A 20,198-nucleotide genomic window follows, 5' to 3' on the forward strand; every position below is an offset into this window, starting at 1 on the left:
CACAGATAATAGTCTCACTGTAAGAGAATTATACAGGGCTGTTAGAATTTAACTCATATGTGTTTACTATCAAGATAGCACCAAGTGTTCAAAAGAAGTTGAACTATCATTACTAGTGAGTTAAGATGCTGTAGGGAGGAGATGACAGTTACACGTGGCTTGGTGGGTGGCAGAAGTAAATGCATATATATGAGAGGGAATGGAAGAGTAAGAAGCAGAATTCCTGTTTCTTACTTTCTGTCAAATTTTTAATATATAGGCAATAGAAGAATATGGGATAAGAAATTGATGTGTATATTTGGGAAAAAGTAAAAATATTCTTTATTCTTGAGACAGGGTCTCATTATGTAGCCCAGGATATCCTTGAACTTGTGATCTTCCTACCTCAGTGCTTTGAGTATTAGGATTATTAAAGCTGGCTCCTTATATTCTAAGTAAGTTAGGGGGTGGGGTATTATGTAATATAAGAATGTTGGATTCAAGTCTTAAAGTTCTTTAATATCCTCTTAATGGTATGGCTGAAAAATGATACTGGAATGTGTCAAGGGTTGAAGAGATTGGTATGTGCTCTTTAGAAACTCAATATTTTCCCTACGTACTTTGTCCATCATAATGAGTGTGGTGATTTGAGTGAGAATGGTCCCCACAGGCACATAAATTTGAATAATTGGGCTCAAGTTAGTGGAAATGTTTAGGAACAATTAGGTGTGTGACCTTGTTGGAGTAGAGGGCTGGGCTTTCAGGTTTTAAAAGCCCAAACTGTGGACTTCCCATTCTCCCTGGAGGCTGTTGGCCACCAATCTGAGGGGAGAAGTGGAGCTGAGGCAGAGAACAGGGTTCTTAGGGCTGTAAGTATGGACAAGGATGAAATGACCTCCTGGGACTGCTGCAGCAAGACCAGTCTACTTTGTTTTAGAGATAGAGTATATGAGGGCATTTGTAGTGGTAAGATAGAGTAGGTATGGGCATTTTTAGGGGTATGGTTGGGAAGGGCTAATTGATCATGGCATCAAGATCGAAGGAAGAGCTGATTGGTTTTAATACAGTACCTAATTATCCTGTAGGCAGGAAGCAGGTTGGGACATACATGCTGAGTTACGCATCCTTGAAGAGAGCCCCATACAGGGTCACTTTTCAGACAAGGTCAGCCACCTGTGTTCAGGGACACTCCAGACAAAGACACTCTCCAGACAAGAGGCAGAAACAGGGAAGTTCTGTTAAGAAAGGGAATCACCCATTTTGCACTGAGCTCAGAAAGCCTTCAGGTCACAGGGGACTGCTATCTTAACAGCAAGGTTCCCCAACACAAACCATTTCTAGTTAGCCTTTTCTGCCTTGTGTTTGTGGATTAGATGTAAGCTCTCAGCTGCTGCCTTAGTGCCATGCCTGCCTGCCTGCTGCCACACTGTATCATTGACTCTCTCGCCCTCTGAAACCCTAAGCCCCTAAGAAACACTTTCTTCTATAAGTTGCCTTATTCATGGTGTCACAGCAATAAAAAAATGTGAATGTTATTTAGGTGAATGTTATTTAATATTTAAAATGCACTTGATTAGGCTATAAAAATTAATTTTCTGGCTTTGAAACATTATCCTATCACTTTTGAACTACTCTTCAGGGTGATGGGGAATAAATAGATCCATGCTTTCTGCAGGCTTGTTTCTGTCCTTGAGTATAATGCTTTATTTCTGCTGAGTGCTAGTCCTTTGTGATTAAATGGTGTTGAATAAGTTCATGTCAGCATTCAGCAGAAAATGAGAGCTAAAGACTGTTTAAAATTATTTAATTATTAGGGCATGTCCTCAAAACCAGTATATAGAGTTTTAACTGTGTCACAAATAACCAAATAGAAAATGATAGATATCAAAGAGGGAAGGAAATATAAAGGTATCTCACTGAACTCTGTGGGGCATTCTGGTGAGCAGTGGCTGTTTGCCAGCACATTGGTGGGATAGGTCAGTGAATTACAATGCATTATAGACACTTATCTAATTGCTTTCAGGTAACTTGTCCAGGAGTGGTGCTGAAAGACAAGGAGGACATCTATCTTAGTATCTGTGTGTTTGGCCAATACAAAAAGACACAATGTGTCCCAGCCACTTTTCCCCTGGTCTTCAATGCCAGAATGGTGTTTGAAAAGGTGAGTTCAAAAATCCGTTAAGTATTTACCAACAAAAATCAGAGTGATTCTGGTTTTGAATAAAATCCTGCAACATAAACTATTATTGCTATGTGCTTTGGTTTAATTCAAAAGGAAAGTTGTAACAAATTAAGACTTTATGTATTTCCTTACATTATGTATTGAATCAATTGCCTGTTTCCAAAACATCTTAGAGGGATTCATGCAAATCATGGCATCTTGACTGCTGAATAACAGCTTCTGTACAAAATAAGGCATGAATAGGTAAGCAGATGCTGAGTTTTATTTAGGAATATCTTGTGCTTTTCTGCTTCAGCAAGACTCGCTCTTATTTATCCTTAAAAGGGCTGGTATTGGTAGTTATTACCAATCATATTCCCCTTCCCGCCAGACTTACCTTGTCCTTACAGCGTAGTCTTCCCTTCCCTTCTCCCTCCCTCTTATCCCCTCCCTCCCTTCCTTCCTGCCTCCTTTCCCCTTTCCTCCCTTCTTTTCTCTTGCCTTCTTTTCCTTTCTTCACAAACAACATAGCCCACTTCTCTGTTCTATAGGTACTGACATATGATAAGGCAAAACTATTTCTTCCTGTAGCTTAGTAAATGCATAAATACAATGAAGAAAATAGGGGAGACATTTTTTAGTTGTCTAAGAAAGCAATAATATTTAAACCAAGCTTGAATGAGGCTAATAGTTGTTTGGGGATCTAGAGGGAGAGAATTCTAAGTAGAGAGCTAACAAAGACAAAGGCTTCCTGTAAGGAGTTAGCTTGCTGTGTTGGAATAGTAAGGCTGACAAGATCATCCTGGGGAACACAGGTAAGAGCCCTAGTGGGTGACAGGGAGGCAGATACAGTTAGAAATGTATTTGTGAAATCACGGGAAACTGAGAGAAACTGGCACTTCTCAGTGTTGTTGAAGGTTTGTTTGGAGGATTGGCATGGAGATTTATTTCTGCAACCTCAGTTATTTGAGGGGCTTTGACAGAAAGGTTGAGAATTCAAGACCAACCTTGAGCTACATAATGATTCTTTCTCTGCAAAACCAAACCAAACCAAACCAAACCAAACCAAACCAAACCAAACCAAACCAAACCAAACCAAACCAAACCAAACCAAACCAAACCTCTCAAACAAACCAAGATCTATCTTTGGTTGGGCAAGGAAAGACATTTTGAGAGTCTTACTTCCCTCAGCTCTGGCTTCCTCTTCCCACACTGCCCCTGCTCTGCTCTCACCTGCCCTCTCACCTTCTCACCACAGGTGTTCCCGGAAGCAGTAGACCCTGGAGATGTGGTTGCACAGCTTGAGTGTGAGTTTTTAATTACTACTGAACACATTTTAGAAATATCATCCTTATTTTAATTTGATTTGGAGTTAAATAAAAGTTTAAAAGGTCTAGTAGGATTTAAAAATTGTTAAACTGAGACATTTTCATAATTTTTAGAATTTCAAAGTCTTTCTGAAAAGGTAAAGCATTTATCTTTTTGCTGTGGATGAACTGAAACCTTTTCTTTTTCCATTTTGGTCTATGGCAGATAAAAAATAACTTAGATAAGTTTTTTTTGGTGGCTTGGAGTGTTCTGATGGAGGGTCATGATATGTGGAACTTTGCCCTACAAACAAAACTGTTCAATATAAGAGTCAGGAATGCCAACAGACGCACCGAAGCTCAAGGTACCCTAGCTGGAAAAAAAAATCAATGCCTTTACCTCAGTAGGTATCAATTACTCCTCAAGGCTCCAGTTGACAGTGTGTTCTGTATAGGGCTCAGCTGAAAAAAACTACACCACCTGCAGTGCTGTGCAGACACTTGGGCGAGGCCCATCCAGGCCCTGGTTGTGAAAAGGAGGGCTGATGTTTATGTTTAAAAGTAAAAAGGACAGGGGAATACTTGGGGAGGGGCACTTGCTCAGAGGAGAAGGAGAAGGGGTAGGGAGAAGGATTTGGGGAGGGGATGACCCTGAGGAGGGCAGTGAGCAGGATTAAAGTAAGTTAAAAATAAAATAAAAATTTAAAAAATGGAAGAGAAAGTAGAAAAGTCTGAAATCACAGACTGATGTTTGCATCTCAAAAGGCCAGCAGTGCTGGTGTTGGGCACCTCCTATGTCTCCTAATGCTCTCCGCCACTCCCACCCAATGAAGGCTCTAGCAACTTGGAAACATAGAAACTGGCACCAAGCTTAAAGCTTAGGGTTTAAGACGGTGGGAACAAGCCAGTTTGCATGTTTCCACGGGAATTGAGGTTTAGTGACTTATTCAGAGAATGCTTTGTACCAGGGGCTAGTATCCTGTTACTTCATTTCTGTTCTAGGACCTGACATTATATTTTCCAGTGTGGTAGACAAGCTCAGTGATGATTGTTGCCTATAGGGCTGTGCATTTAATATTTCCTGAACATCTTGTTCATTATCTCGGAAACCATTTATTAGAAGCATTGAGGATGACCATTTCTCTCATTTACAAATTTTTCCACTGAGAGAAAATTAATGTTTTCTCCTACTATTTGGTTAGAAATTTTAGGGTATCAGATTACTAGTCCCTGAGGATTGTTATTTGAAAGGTGTCCTGATTTCCCTGATTCATTTTTTTTTTTGAGTCTCTACTCATAAAATGGTGTTTTCTAACATCCCTTTCAGAGTTTGCCTCTGTATTGTCAGGCGATGGTATTCTACTGTTCATATCTCTGAACTTCACTTTGCTCTGCTCTTAAGCATAGAGTTTGGCTTTGTGTGTGCTGTTTCTCAGTTGACGTTCACAGCAGTCTTCATCCACAAATTCTTTTCTTTTGGTCTTCCTTCTTGTTGTACAGTCTTCTTTGTAGCCTAATGATTTAATAGGGAAAATGAAAAGTTCACTGAGTAGAGAGAATTCTCAGTGGAGAGAGGCCTGCCTGGGTACCTGTCACCTGGAGCCAGGGAGTTTTGAGTTTTCATTAATCATATCTCATGTTCTCAATGGCCACTTGCAGTATGATTGGGCAGTCTAAATGTATATTTTATACATTGTGTCATTGTGCTACAGGTGCGTAACAGATGCAGGCTCTGTAAAAGAGTAGCTACTGTGCTCCTCAATAAAGTCATTTATTTGTTTGTTTAGTCCTTGCTTCCATTTCCTTATCTGTCCCCCAAAGTCTTTTTAAAATTCGTTTCTTAAAATGAGGATCTTCTCAGGCTTTAGTGCTAACATTATGTGGCTATTTATTTCGTTAGTTTCTTTTTATCTGTAATGGTGTTCCACAGTTTTCTGTTTGTTTTTAATGCTGGGAATGAAAAACTAGATCCTTCAGAATGTCCTGTCTCTTATATTGGCTAATTGTGTCCTTACCAAAGCTCTGTTTGGCTTGTTTATTGCTCGTTTTATATAAGCAGCTAATTAGAACTGGAGGAGTTTAGATTCAGACTTATTTCATTTGCTTTTGTTATTTGGAAAGAGTCCTTGATAGTTTTTATAGTTTTTGATAGTATTTGTGTTTACTGTATCATGCCAAGTGACATGAATATCTTGTACTTAGCAATGTAGAGATCGGTCATTTTGGGTCTAGGCAACATCATCCTGCAACCTCCCTTATAATTCTCTGGTCAGATTTTGATCTACTAGCTTTTCAGCATATACTGAGAATCATCTTTTTCACTAGGAGTTAGCAAATAGTTATTGTAATAATACATCATTCTTTTCTATTTACTAACTAAAGAGAGACAGAGAGAATGAATGAATGAATGTAGGCTAAAGGTAGGTATCTGGTGTCCTCTTGGAGCACTCTGTACCTTATATATTGAGTCAGGTTCCCTCACTATATGGAACCTGGAGCTTGCCCTATATAGGCTGATCGGCTAGCCAGCTTACTCTAGGATCTCATGTCTCTGTCTCTTGTATGTTGGGATTAGGCAGACACCACCATTCCCACAGGCATTTTTTTGATTTCCGGGTTAGCTGGTCTTTAGCTTGTGTAGAAGTGCTTTGCCTGGTGAACCATCTCTCCACAGCCTGTAATTTTTCTTTCTTTTTATTTTTTAATTGAAAATATTTTTCTATACAATACATTCTGATCATAATTTCCTCTCTAACTCTTTCTAGCTTTTCCCCACCTTCTCACCCATCCAACTCTAAGCTTTAACAAGTAGGCACCTCCCCTGCCAAAACAAAACAAAACAAAACAAAACAAAAAACAAAACCAGCAGCAGCATCAACCACCACCACAACAAACAGAAACAAAAAGAAAAAGCAGGAGAAGCACACACACTCCTCTGATAACTAGAAATAGTCTTTACCTGGGGCTTTCTTATCAGTGGTTCAGCCATTTTGAGAAAGAGTCCCCATAGAAGAGGCAGGGCCTTCTGTTCTTTCTTGTTAAACAGCATCAGCAAAACTCACACATCATAAAATTCATTCCTAGTAACTGCAGTTCAGCAATTTTCAGAGTATTTATGCAAATGTGAGGCATCACCGCTATCTGATTTCTGTCACCCTCAAACAATTCCTGAGGTATATTATAGTCAACTCTCATGTCTGCCCCCACTTCCCAGTAACCACTTTTCTATTTCTCTATAGATTGGTGTTCTCTTATTTGTTTTAATTTCTTTCTCTTCCATCCTTTTATTTTAAAATAATGCTTTTGAATTACACTCACATTTTTCCACATACAAAATATTTATTCCTTTTTATTGCCAACCAGTATTCTGTTATAATGAACATTTAGACTGTTTGGCTATTGTAAATAAATAACAAAGCTATGAGTATCTGTTCAGTTGTAGGCTAAGTATATGTTTAAAATTTGAATATGTAGTCAACATGTGCTTAAAAGTTATCACACCAGCTTACATGCCCTCAAGCTCATGAAGGCTTGCTTTTCCATATTGTTCCCAAGACTCAATATTGTTAGCATTTTGGGACATATCCGATTATATTCCAAATTTGTGCTTAAATTCTCATGATTTTGAACATCATTTTATATGCTTATTAGCCATTCATATTTTCTTATAAAATACTTATTCAAATATTTACCTGTTTTTGAATTGTTTGCTTTTGAATTACATTATATGGATTTTAATTTTTAATATTTCAAATTTCAAATGTCCAAAATTCCCTATATCAAGTGAGCAGTCTTTAAATCTATAAAGTCTGTGTTTTTTTTTTCATTATCATATTTGTGTCTTTTGAGGAATGTAGTAAGCCTATTGTGTCAGTGTTTTCTTTTTTATGATTTTGGTATTGTGTCTATGAAATTTTGGTCAACCCGGTGACACCTAAAATTTTTGCCAGTGCTCTTGAAATTTTATATTTAAGTTCTGACATTTAGAGCTATGATACATTCTGAGTTTTGAGATAGGGTGTGATAAAGTCAGAGTGTACCCTCTCTCCTTTTCTTTCTATGGTTGAATATCCAGTTGCCCCACTAGTTATAAGATTATCCTTTCCTGCATCAAATTGATTTTCGTACCTTACTTAAAAGCCAGTTGATCATGGATGTGACAGTTCTTTTGAACTCTCTGGTCTGTTCCATTCATCTACATATTTATTCTTAAATGAGTATTACTGTCTCACCCACTTTAGCCTTACAGAAACTTGGAAGCCAGACTGTGTAAATCTTTTCACTTATTTTGGCAATTTCTGTGTTTTTTTCACATGATGTGAATCAGGGTTAGTTTGACAGTTTTACAAAGCTGAAACTAATCTAGGCATCAACTTGCTTTTAAATTCTTTCATAACTGTCGTCTTTTCTTTCTGAAATGTACACATTTCTTTACACACACACACACACACACACACACACACACACACACACACACACACACACCACAGGCCCATGAACATACAGGCACAAGCACACAGATACACAGACATAGACACATGAATATGACATTCGTACTGCGTGAAAATTGCTTCCTCACTGGTTTCTGGTCACAGCTACAATTTGTCATCAGAATCAGACACATCTTCTTTCCCAGCCTATAGAAGGGGCTCCCAACATTTGTCAGTACTGAAGTCTTTGCTTTGTGACCTTTTGTGCTGGCTGGGTTGATGTTAATACAAGTTAGAGTCACTTTGGAGGTGGGAATCTCAATTGTGAAAAGTCAGTAGCCAAGCCTGTAGGGCATTTTCTTAATTAGTGACTGGTGAGGGAGCCCAGCCCATTGAGGGAGATGCCATTCCTGTGCTGGTGGTCCTAGGTTTTGTGAGAGAGCAGGCTGAGCAAGCAAGAAAGCAGGATGGGCAAGCCAGTAACCATGCTTGTGTGCTGCTCCTGCTGGCTGACTTTGGTGATGAAGAGTGCCACTGAAGTGTAAGTCACATGAACACTTTCCTCCCCAAGCTGCTTAGATCATGGTGTTTTATCACAACCCTAATTAGGACACCTTTGAGGCAAATTCTTCTACACTAGAATATTTCAAGAGAGAAAGGTTATGGAAATAGTTTGCACCTTTAATACCATACACCAAGTGCCTCCCTAGGTCCCTGTTAAAGTCTTGATTTCCAGTGTAGCACTATTGACAGGCATGTAAAAGGAGGGTCCTACAGGAAGTCCTTAGGTTGGTGGTAAGGCCTTGAAAGGAATTGTAGGAACTTGGTCTCTTCCCTTGTTCTGCTTCTCAGCACCTGAGGCCATTGGTTTTGTTCTGCCATGATGCACTTTCTTTTCCAGACTTCCAAGCTAAGGAAACTGCTGACCTTGGACTGGAATCTCCAGAATTAGGAACCTAAATAAAACCTTTCCTTTATATCTAATTTACTTGCCTCAGTTATTTTGTTATAGTAATGGGAAGCTAGCACAAAATTGTTGATATTAATGACAAAGCAAAAAAAAAATGTAAAAAGGACACTACTGTAGAAGCAAAAAAAAAGGGACTGTTTCTCTCTAGAACTAATACATAGTTTTTTCTCTTTTAATCGAATAACAGTGATTTTTTTCTCTTTTATTCACTATGTGACTAGTGAATATAACCATATTCAAAACATACTAGATATTTGATACCTAAGGTATTAAATATAATATAAATACAGCATTTCTCTTTTTCACTACTTTCTAACTCCTGGAACTAACTTGTTGACTTGCATGTGTGCTATGATCCTTCAAGAGAATATTCTGTGTTTGAGAATTTAAAATAGATGATCTATTTCAGTGTCAGTTTCTCCAACATTTGATAAAGAGAAGGCATGAGTTATATTTGTATTTCAGTTGTTTACTGGAACTGAGTTCTGTTGCCTATAGAGAAAAGTAGCATGCTCATTAGAGCTGAAACTTCTCAGTTTATGGGAACTAACAGGAAGCAGGAAAGGTTTCATTTGGTGTCTGGGAACTTGATAGTGACTTTAGGTCAGGATTTAAGGGCTGAGAATAAACCTTTCAGAGTCTGTGAATGGGAGTGTCCCAAATTACCCCAGGAGGTTTATGGGACTCAGGCTTAAATTATTTTTAAGTCCACTATATTTGAAGTCCACAAGTACATTCTAAAAATTTCGACACTTCTGATGGATGTAATTACTACAGGTTTTTGATTTGCTGCACATGACTAGAGTTTCTCCAGTATTTTAATACATTTAATTTGTAACTCACACTAACAATACATGTGTAAATGAGAGATTTTAGAGAGGAAGTAGGAATATAGTCCTTAGTTATACAATAAAGGGATGCCGTAAAATGAGACTAATTGTCCCACGTGTTCCAAGAGATATGTTTACATTAACTTGCTGTTGGGCCTCCAGCTGATTGGTTCTATATAAAGCTTTCCTTTAATAATTTAATATCTTTCTCCCCAAAGTATTTTTAATTGTAGTAAAATATGCATAACATAAAATTTACCACTTTAATTATTTCAAGTGTACAGTTTAGTGGTATTCAGTGCATTTATAATTTTGTGTGACAATCACTACCATGCATTTCTCTAGCTCCCTAATTTATCTTCAAAACTGCAGCATTAAACAATAACTTTAGTCCCCTTCTCTACATATTCTCCTTTGTTTCTATGATCATAAAAAAAATCTTTTATCAAAAGGAGACTGGTGTTTGTCCTCTTTTGGGACTGACTTATTTCACATGGAATACCTTCAAGGATCATGAAATTGGACACCAGAGTCTCTTCCTTTTTAATAAGAAACAGGCAAATGTTTTATAAACATAAAATAGAATATTAATAAAACATTTGCCTGTTTCTTTGTTGATGGGTACTTGGTTTGTTGCTAGCATTTCAATTTTGTGAATAAAGTTGCTATGAATAAGCCGGGTGGTGGTGGCACACGCCTTTAATCCCAGCACTTGGGAGGCAGAGGCAGGCAGATTTCTGAGTTCGAGGCCAGCCTGGTCTACAGAGTGAGTTCCAGGACAGCCAGGGCTACACAGAGAAACCCTGTCTCAAAACGACAACAACAACAACAAACAGCAACAACAACATAACCCCCAAAACAAAAAACAACAAAACAAGAAAAAAAGAAAGAAAAAATGTTGATATGAACATTAATGCTCAAGCATTGAGCGCTTTCAGTTCTCCCTTGTGTGTTGCTTTAGGGTTTTTGGAGGCATCAGTTTTTCCATAGCAGGTGTACCATTTTATATCCTCACCTACTGCACAAGCCTCCTAAGGGGTGAGAGAGCATGCTAGTTTCGATTTAAATTTTCCTAATTGTTAGTGATGTGTTAAAAACTTTTTATGTATGTACATCAGTGACGTGTATATCTCTTCTGGAACAATGTTTATTCAAATCTTATGACCATTTAAAGTTATTATTATTTTTTTTTTGTCTTTGGGTGCATTACCTGTGGCTATGTCTATACACTATATGTATGCAGTGCCTGTGGAGGCCAGATGAAGGCACTGGATCACTTGGGACTGAGAACTGAGTTGCTATTTGGGTGCTGGGAATCACCCAAGGTACTCGGGAAAAGCAGCTCAAAACACTGAGCCATCTCTCTATCCTCTTTGCTATGTTTTTTAAAATTTAATTAATTTATTTTTTTACACTCCATATTTTATTCCCCCACCACCATCATCATTCTGACTGCTCCACTCTTGGTCATGCTTTAATTGATTTGTTTGCTTTTGATTTTTTAATTGTAGATAAGTTCTATTTATACTGGAGAGTAAGCTCTTTTGGAAGATTTAATTTGCTAGCATTGCCTTTCCTGTTATTATGTTTAGGCATACAGAAAATTTTATGGTTACTAGCTTTTGTTGTTACCTGTTTCTTTGGAATTTTATCCATGAAATCACCCCAGACCCAATGTCACGAAGCTCTTTTCTTTTATGATTCTTTTTTTAACGTTTTGAGGCTTAGATTAAGTCTTTGGTAATTTTGAGTTGATTTTTATATGTGGTATTTTGGGTAGAGGTATAAAATCATTCTCTTGCATACATGTACATTGTTTTCCCATTACCATTTGTTGAGAAGAATCTCTTTTCCCTCACTAGATGGTATTGGCACTTTATCAAAATTACTCATTTGGAAGGATTTATTTGTGACTTCTCTATTCTATCTCACTGGTCCTTATGCCTGCTTAAAAGCTAGGCTCAGGCTGTGTGAACACAGCTGATCTTACTTTGCAATTTGAAAGTCTTTTGTATATTTTTCTTGCTACTCTTCTCTAACTAGTACTTCTAGTTGAAAAGATGTGACTAACATCCTTGTTTTGTTCCTGCTTTCTTTGTTTAGAAGAGGAACGCATAGTCTTTCATTATTGAGCAGTGTTTATTATTGGTTTTCCATCAGTGCTTTTTATTATGGTGAGTTAGTTTACCTGTATTTATAGTGCTTTCAGTTTTCTTTTTATGAAATTGTGTTAAATTTTATTATGGTTTCTGTTTCAAGTGAGATGATCACATGTTTTCTCTATTTTCTTAATGAAGTATGTTGTATCAACCACATTTCATATATTGAACTATCCTTGCCTTCTAGGGATACATCTCGTTTTGTTACTGTATTAGTTATTTTCCTGTTGCTATGATAGAATACCCTGACAAAAAGCAACTTATGAGAAAAAGGGTTTGTTTTGCTTAAAATTCTCCAGGGGACACAGTCCACCACGGCAGTCAAGGCTTTCAGTAGGAGCCTGAGGCCAGACTGATTGTCAGGAAGCAGAGAGGTAGAACAGGAAGTGGAGTCACGTTAGACCAAAGTCTATTTCTAGTGATGTACTTCCTCCATCTCCTACAGGTTCTCCAGGCTTTCCCCCAAAGGACCAAGTGCTCAAATGCACAAACTTATGGAGGACAGTCTCATTCCAACCACAGCATTCACAGTGTATAATACTTCTAATGTGTTGCTGAATTCTGCTTGCTAGTATTTGGAGTTTTAACATTAGAATTTTTTTTTCCTAAAGATTTCTTCTTTGTTTGACTCTGGCTTTAAGGAAATACATTCCTTATATAATCAGTTACAAAGTATCACCTCCTCTTCAACTTATTCTAACAAATTTGACAAAGCTAGGTACTAATTATTCACTATACCCTTGTGAAAATCAGGTCTAACACTTTATTTCTTGGGGGATTTCTGACTGATGTGAAGTCAGAAACAGATTTCCTGCTTTCAAAAAATTAGCTTTTATTTGATTTTAAGATTTGCCAATTCTATCTAGGTAATACAGCTTTTCACAAGTGTTCATATATAAAACCAGTAATAATACTTATTTTTATATATAAAAATGTCAGAAAATTCCGTTGATTTTTAGAAAAACAGCTTTTGATTCTATTCATGTCTATTATTTTTCTGCTAATTTATACTTGTTCTAATATTTAACTTTATTTTTGCTCTAGGTTTGAGTTTAACTTATTCCTTATTTAATGTTTTATTAAGCTATAAAGCTTTTCATTTGAGATTACTTTTAATTATTAATTTACACAATCATAGATTAGAAATTTTTACCATAGCATTATTTTCTCCGAGTCTCATAAGTTTTAATATACTGTATTTTTTCCATTCATCTCAATGTATTTTCAAGTTTCTCTTATGATTTCTTGTTTAACTGATTGATTGTCCAAGGATAGGTTTTTCCAGTTTAACTTTTGTTGACTGCATCTGTCCTAAATTTACTGAGGCTTAATTTGTACCCTAATATGTGATCTATCCAGGAAACTTTACTGTGTGCCCTTGAGAAGAACGTGTGCACTGTTGTAGAGTCTTACATGGCTGCTGCACAGCTTGCTGTTTTCTTTTTATTTCTTGCTCTGGCTTTTTATCATTTTTGTTGAGACAAGGCTCTATCTTCTCTATAGCCCAGGCTAGTTTGGAACCCAACCTGGTATTGAACTTGTAACTTTTCAACTCAGCCCTCTGAGTGCTGAGATAATAGGAGCGTGCCACCACGCATAGCCTGAAGAGTGTTTTATATATGTGTTAAATCTCAAGTTTATTGCAGTTTAGTTCTAAGAATTTTTATCTTTAATTTCATTGTTTTACCAACTATTATGAGTAGATTATTTAGTCTTCATTTATTTTGTTTTTATGCTTATTTCCAACTTCTACTAATTTTTTTTTGTTTCATATAATTTAATGGTTTGCCATTGGGTGTGTAAATAACTTCCTTCTCTTTGTTGCAAACTTTTAATTCATGTATGTCCTACTTTGTCCTACTTTTTTTTTTTAATTTAAAGTATTTTGTTTGAGGTTAGCATAGATGTTTGTAAATGTTTTTTTTACATCTAATGTTTAATGGTAACAAAAAATCCCTGGGAGACATTTTTCTTCATGTATTCTTTGATAGTTTCACACATGTATACAATATATATCAGTGACTCTCACTCCTACACTCTCCCATTTTCATACCACTCAGTCCAGGGTGTTCCCTTCCTCTCTACAGATCTCTTTTTACATTCATGATTGTGTATGCCTATGATATGTTAATTTCTCTAACAGTTTTGAAAGACATTTTTAAAAAACTGGATATGGCATTCTTAAAATGAGCATTTCTTTTAGCATTTTGTAAGTATTAGTATCTGGCTACCTGGCCCTCAGACTTTTTAGTAATTGTGCTGCGAGGATATTTAAAAGATGCTTTCAAGCCAGGTCATGGTGGCGCACGCCTTTAATCCCAGCACTTGGGAGGCAAAGGCAGGCAGATTTCTGAGTTCGAGGCCAGTCTGGTCTACAGAGTGAGTTCCAGGACAGCCAGGGCTATACAGAGAAACCCTGTCTCCAAAAAACAAAAAACAAAAAACAAAAAAGAACAAAAAAATATGGTTTCAAAATGCTTAGTTGCTTTTCTCATGCTGCTTCAAAGACTTTCTCTTCTATTTCATTGAGCTTCTTGGACATTTATATTAATGTCATTCCTGGAATTTGGGAACTTGTAATATTCTCACTGCTTTCTTTTTTTTTAATTTATTGATATATTTATTTACATTTCAAATGATTTCCCCTTTTCTGGACCCCCACTCCCCGAAAGTCCCATCAGTCCCCTTCCCTCCCCGTTTTCCCACCCAACCCTTCCCACTTCCCTGTTCTGATTTTGCTCTATACTGCTTCACTGAGTCTTTTCAGAACAAGGGGCCACTCCTCCGTTCTTCTTGTACCTCATTTGATGTGTGGATTATGTTTTGGGTATTCCAGTTTTCTAGGTTAATATCCACTTATTAGTGAGTGCATACCATGATTCACCTTTTGAGTCTGGGTTACCTCACTTAGTATGATGTTCTCTAGCTCCATCCATTTGCCTAAGAATTTCATGAATTCATTGTTTCTAATGGCTGAATAGTACTCCATTGTGTAGATATACCACATTTTTTGCATCCACTCTTCTGTTGAGGGATACTTGGGTTCTTTCCAGCATCTGGCAATTATAAATAGGGCTTCTATGAACATAGTAGAGCAAGTATCCTTATTACATGGTGGGGAATCCTCTGGGTATATGCCCAGGAGTGGTATAGCAGGATCTTCTGGAAGTGAGGTGCCCAGTTTTCTGAGGAACCGCCAGACTGCTTTCCAGAGTGGTTGTACCAATTTGCAACCCCACCAGCAGTGGAGGAGTGTTCCTCTTTCTCCACATCCTTGCCAACACCTTCTGTCTCCTGAATTTTTAATCTTAGCCATTCTGACTGGTGTAAGGTGAAATCTCAGGGTTGTTTTGATTTGCATTTCCCTAATGACTAATGAAGTTGAGCATTTTTTAAGGTGTTTCTCTGCCATCCGACGTTCTTCAGGTGAGAAATCTGTTTAACTCTGTACCCCATCTCACTGCCTTCTTTTGCTTATCCTCTAGCAGTTGTCTTCTGCAGAATGGTCTTTATGTTTCTTTGCCTCACTATAGTGCCAGCAACACTAGTAATCCATCCTGTCCAGGCCCTTCCATCCTTGTAAAGATCAGGGTTTCTTCTATTTCTTCTTCTGGTGTTCCTATTATTATACATTACATCTGTTATAGTTGTCCCACAATTCTTAGATATTGCTCTTTGCTTTGTCTTGTTCTCTTTGATGATTTGAAAGTTGTTATTGTCATATCCTGAGACCTTTGAGATTATTTTCTAGCCATGTGCCACATACCAATAAGCCCACACCAGGCTTTCTTCATTTCATCTGTAGTTTCTTTTATCTATAGCATTTCTGTTTGTTCATATCTTAGAATTTCCATCTCTACATATATGTACATACATATACATATACATATACATATACATATACATATACATATACATATACATATACATATACATACATACCTCTATATATCCCTATTTTTACATACTGCTTATTTTTTACTTAGATATCTTTGAATTTTATATTTTTTGTTTGTTTGTTTGTTTGTTTTTTAAATTTGGTTTTTTTTTTTTTTTTTTTTCCCCGAGACAGGGTTTCTCTGTGTAGCCCTGGCTGTCCTGGAACTCACTCTGTAAACCAGGCTGGCCTTGAACTCAGAAATCCGCCTGCCTCTGCCTCCCAGAGTGCTGGGATCATAGGCGTGCACCACCGCTGCCCGGCTTTTTTTTTTTTTTTATATGCATAGTTTTTAGTAATTGTGGAGATTCTTTTGGTAATGGAAATTAAACCCAGGGTCTTATATATCCTTGGCAAGTTTTCTACTTTATCCTATAGCTCCAGGTCAAATTTCTAAAAATTCTTGATTGTTTCACTCTGATGTCTCCATTTGTGTGACTGAGATCTCCACACTGCACTCTTGTTATTTCCTGTTTAGTTTGCCATGTACCTTGTTGAAAGACAGTCATGGGATACTGAGGAAAGAACTGTGACAGTTGGTAAAGTCTGAGGAGAAGGCCTCTGTCTTCTATGAGTATAGCTTCTCTTTGATGAGCCCATGTCTCTGCTTGGGAACTCTGCCAGTGTTTCTAGACCTTTTCTCTCCCTAGGACAGGATGGTTAGATAGTTGGGTATCTCTTTTCTTCCATGTACAAAAGAGGTGGTATTGTACTTGAGTATTCCACCTGTTCCTGGTAGAAGCCTGGAGTTGGCTAGAATTGGGACTCCTCTTGTACCAGGTTGATTAGGCTCTTTTTAAAGAATCTGGAAGATAGAACCTAAGGAGAAGCAGTTTTTCCAGAGAGAAGGGTTTGTTAGAAAGAATAGACTGCTCTGGCAATCTTCCAAATGTTTTTTTCTCCCCTGGAAGTTACAGAGAACTTTGCTCTAATATTCACAGTGAGGATCCCAAGACAAAACTCATAGCTCCTCCCTCTGACGCTGCCATAGAAGCCTCTGCTTATACATTTCTGCTCTGTTGTGGTTCCTCTCATTCACTTACTTTGTCCGCCTATGAGGTCAGCTTACTTAGGCATGGTGCAGGGTTTGCTCTTCTCTGAGTCTTAGTCTGTATCCTTCTAAATACATCCCAGATTGTAAATCCTATAGTACATTTTATACCTGTGTCTTAAATGATATAATTAAATTCTGGTTATAAGTAGGCTAAATGGCACCTTCTAAGTATATAGAAGACTTGATTTATGGATCTTATATTTTATTTTCTTAATTTTTAATTTCAATATCCATTTTTCTATATACCTAGTTGATTTTGCTTAGATTCCAAATGCTATAAAATATAGAAATAATTGCTTCAGGTATCTCAATTCAGACTGGATTTCAGATATTTCAAATTTGGCTATATTCTAGTTTTTCCTTTACTTTCAGGTTTTGTCTTAGTTACTTTTCTACCTCTGTGAAGAGACACCATGACCAAGGCAACTTGTTAAAGGAAACATTTAATTGGGGGCTTAATTATTTCAGCTTCAGAGGGTGAGTCCTTAAGTATCATGGAAGGGAGCATGACTGCAGGCAGATAGGTTGGCCCTGAAACAGTAGCTGAGAGCTCACATGTTGAGACACCAATCAAGAAGCAGAGAGAGGGACAACTGTAATGGCACGAGCTTTTGAAACCTTGAAGCCCACATTCAGCCATGTATTTGTGCCAATAATGCCACACTTCCTAATCCTCAAATATATATCATGGGTAGTCTCCTTCAAACCACCACAGGTTTAACTTCCTAGGAACCAAGTCTGTTCATCACTCAGGTTGCCAGGTCACTGATTTGATTTCCTAAATTCCCCTTCCTGACTCCTCAAGGCCATATTTCCTGATGGGAAATCCCATCACTTTCCAAATTTGGTTAGGTATTCAAAGGGTCATGTTGTGAGTTTACCAAAAGTCATTGATTAATGTCTTGCCTCTTAACTACCTGTCAGAATTGTCAGATACCAGAAAGAAAACAACAAGCAAGCAAGCAAGCAAAATAGCAGCCCCTATGACTTAGCTCATCTCTCTGGAGTTCCTTTTTATACCAAGTTTCTGTTTTACACAGTTTAGTGTTTAGGGCTGGCATTTGTTTTTTTTAGTTGTCTACCTTTTCCAGTTGATTTTAGAAGGAACCTCGTTCTTGGGTTACCTAGTCATCTAGAATGCCTTGCTCTGCTGTATTTTGAGCATTGTCTGTTCTGTTCCTTCTAATTTGAGAAACTCTATGCCTCTTGCTCTCCAAGCCCCAGTTAACATCACTTAACTCCGGCTATAGATGGGCACTGAAGACCACTAAGAGCTTTTATTGTCACCTTGACTGGCATAGGTATTTTAATTACAATATTTCAGGATACTCTCCAGGGCTTTCATTGTTCTTGTAGATTATAACTACATATTGATGTTTTGATTTCCTTTGATGTTTATCTCCTTTGTGGAATTTAAGACTCTTAAGAAAAAGACATATCTTACTGATTATGATAATGCACCTGCAATTTCAGCACTCAGGGACTAAGACAGAAAGATGACGAGTTCTAGGCCAACCCCTGGAATATAGTGAAGCCCTGCCTCAAATCAATGAGCAAATAAATAAACTGGAAAGGTATAAGAAGGAGACCTATACCTGCTTTTCTCATTGTAGCTCACAGCTGTGACTTAAGTGGAGAATTTAGAATTTCTTCCTAGGTGGAATCGAAGTATGGAAGGTGGGATGAGGCACCCCTGGAGCACAGTAGAAGTCAAAGGAAGGAAACAGATGTGTCCTTTGAGTTCTCAGGCGGCAGAGATGATTCACTTACGCTTTCCTTACTTTTGTAATGTTATCACAAAATATTTCAAGTATAGTAAAAGTTTAACATGTTTTATAGTACACATGTCATTATATATATTATGCATATCATTAACTCAGATTAAGAAATAGATATAACATTTGTATAAATGTGTACAATCTACTAAAAGATAAATATGTCTATGCAGTAATTATTTTGGCTTTTAATTTTTAATATTTATTTATTGTGTGTGAGAGGGACTTGTTCCTACTTTAGGGCACATGTGGAAGTCAGAGGTATATGTTGGGCAGCTGGTTCCCTGCTCCCATTATGTGGGTCCAGAGAATCAAACTCAGGTTCTTGGGCATGGCAGCAAATGCTTGTACACACTGGATTCATCTTGCTGGAGATATTTTGGCAAATGAAGAAGGATATAGGAAAAGGGGCATGAAAACTTAAGGGTTCTTTAGAGAGTCAGTTGTGTTGCAAGTTGTTTTGTTGGGGCAAACACCTGAAGGAATGTTTTCCTAAAGCAGACACAGGCAATAGACTAAGACTTGTGAAGGAATGTTTAGTTAAAGTAGACACAAGAAGATAGATGTTCTGCTAAAGCAAACACATAAAAGGACATGTGATAAAGGATTCTTAGCTAACAACATACATGTATTGGTCTGCCTTATATTGTGTTCTTAAGCGGTATTTGTTGGGACTCCATAGAGAGAAACGCACCAAAAATTTTTTGAGTGTTATAGTTTCTTGTCAGTTTTGTGGACTTTGGCTAATTGGCAGAGTGATGTCAGCTGAGACAGTTGCACGTGCTGAGGCGAGACCCATGGAAGACATGACGTTTGGAGAGAATATAAAGAGGACTCAATGGACTGATGGAGGTGGAGCTTGGCTTGTTTATAGAGCTGGCTATGCAAGGCTTGTGGGTCTCACGTTTTTGTTGATCTTTGTTTCTCTAGAGAGACACAACTGAGAACTTCTCTTGGTATCTTTCCAGTTCCTTCCACTGACTCATGTTGAGGCTGAGGCCTGGCTGTCTCTGCTAGGTAGTGTCACGGCTACTGATTTTTGTTTGTTATCCCAACTCTATTGAACTAGGCTGTTGGTGTATCTGGGAAGTGTTTGTAAGTAGATTGAGCTGTCGATACTAACCTGTAGACTGAATTGTGGATTTCTAGACAACAAAGATGAGAGTTGTTCCAAAGTACCTTTTTAAGGAGGTCTATTTCCCCTGTATCCTTTCTTTTCCACTACTTCAGGTGGGTGGTGGGCTAAAAGGGAGGTTATAACATTTAAAAACCATCATTAAAATATATTTTAAATATTAAAGTTACAGGACCATATTTATTTTTCTCATTGTAGCCTCAACTTATAACATAAATGGATAATTTAATATTTCTTCATAGATGGAATACATGGGTGGTAGCTTGAAATGAGACTTCCATACCTAGAGAATAGCAGAAGTTAAAGAAAGGAAGGAAACATTTAAGTCTTTGTAATGAAGCAGGTTAAAACCACTTATTCTTACTGACTTTTCAACTTACGGAAAATTTTCTTCTAACTTTCAGATGATACAGCAGTGTTTGAGTTGATACAGCTAGTTCCACCAGGTATTGTATTACTTA

General features: G+C 37.5%; 1 protein-coding gene across 2 annotated transcripts in view; it reads left to right on the plus strand.

Moving 5' to 3' along the window:
- The window catches only part of Spata6 (spermatogenesis associated 6), a 97,784-nt gene that overhangs the window by 19,832 nt on the left and 57,754 nt on the right, over positions 1–20,198 (plus strand). For both annotated transcript variants that reach the window (XM_052177005.1, XM_052177006.1), the window contains exons 2-4: positions 2,003–2,140; positions 3,399–3,447; positions 20,142–20,183. In XM_052177005.1, the coding sequence (XP_052032965.1) occupies positions 2,003–2,140; positions 3,399–3,447; positions 20,142–20,183 (229 nt within the window). The remainder of the gene's footprint in view (positions 1–2,002; positions 2,141–3,398; positions 3,448–20,141; positions 20,184–20,198) is intronic.

Source organism: Apodemus sylvaticus, chromosome 3, assembly GCF_947179515.1.
Source record: "Apodemus sylvaticus chromosome 3, mApoSyl1.1, whole genome shotgun sequence".
NCBI classification, from domain to species: domain Eukaryota; kingdom Metazoa; phylum Chordata; class Mammalia; order Rodentia; family Muridae; genus Apodemus; species Apodemus sylvaticus.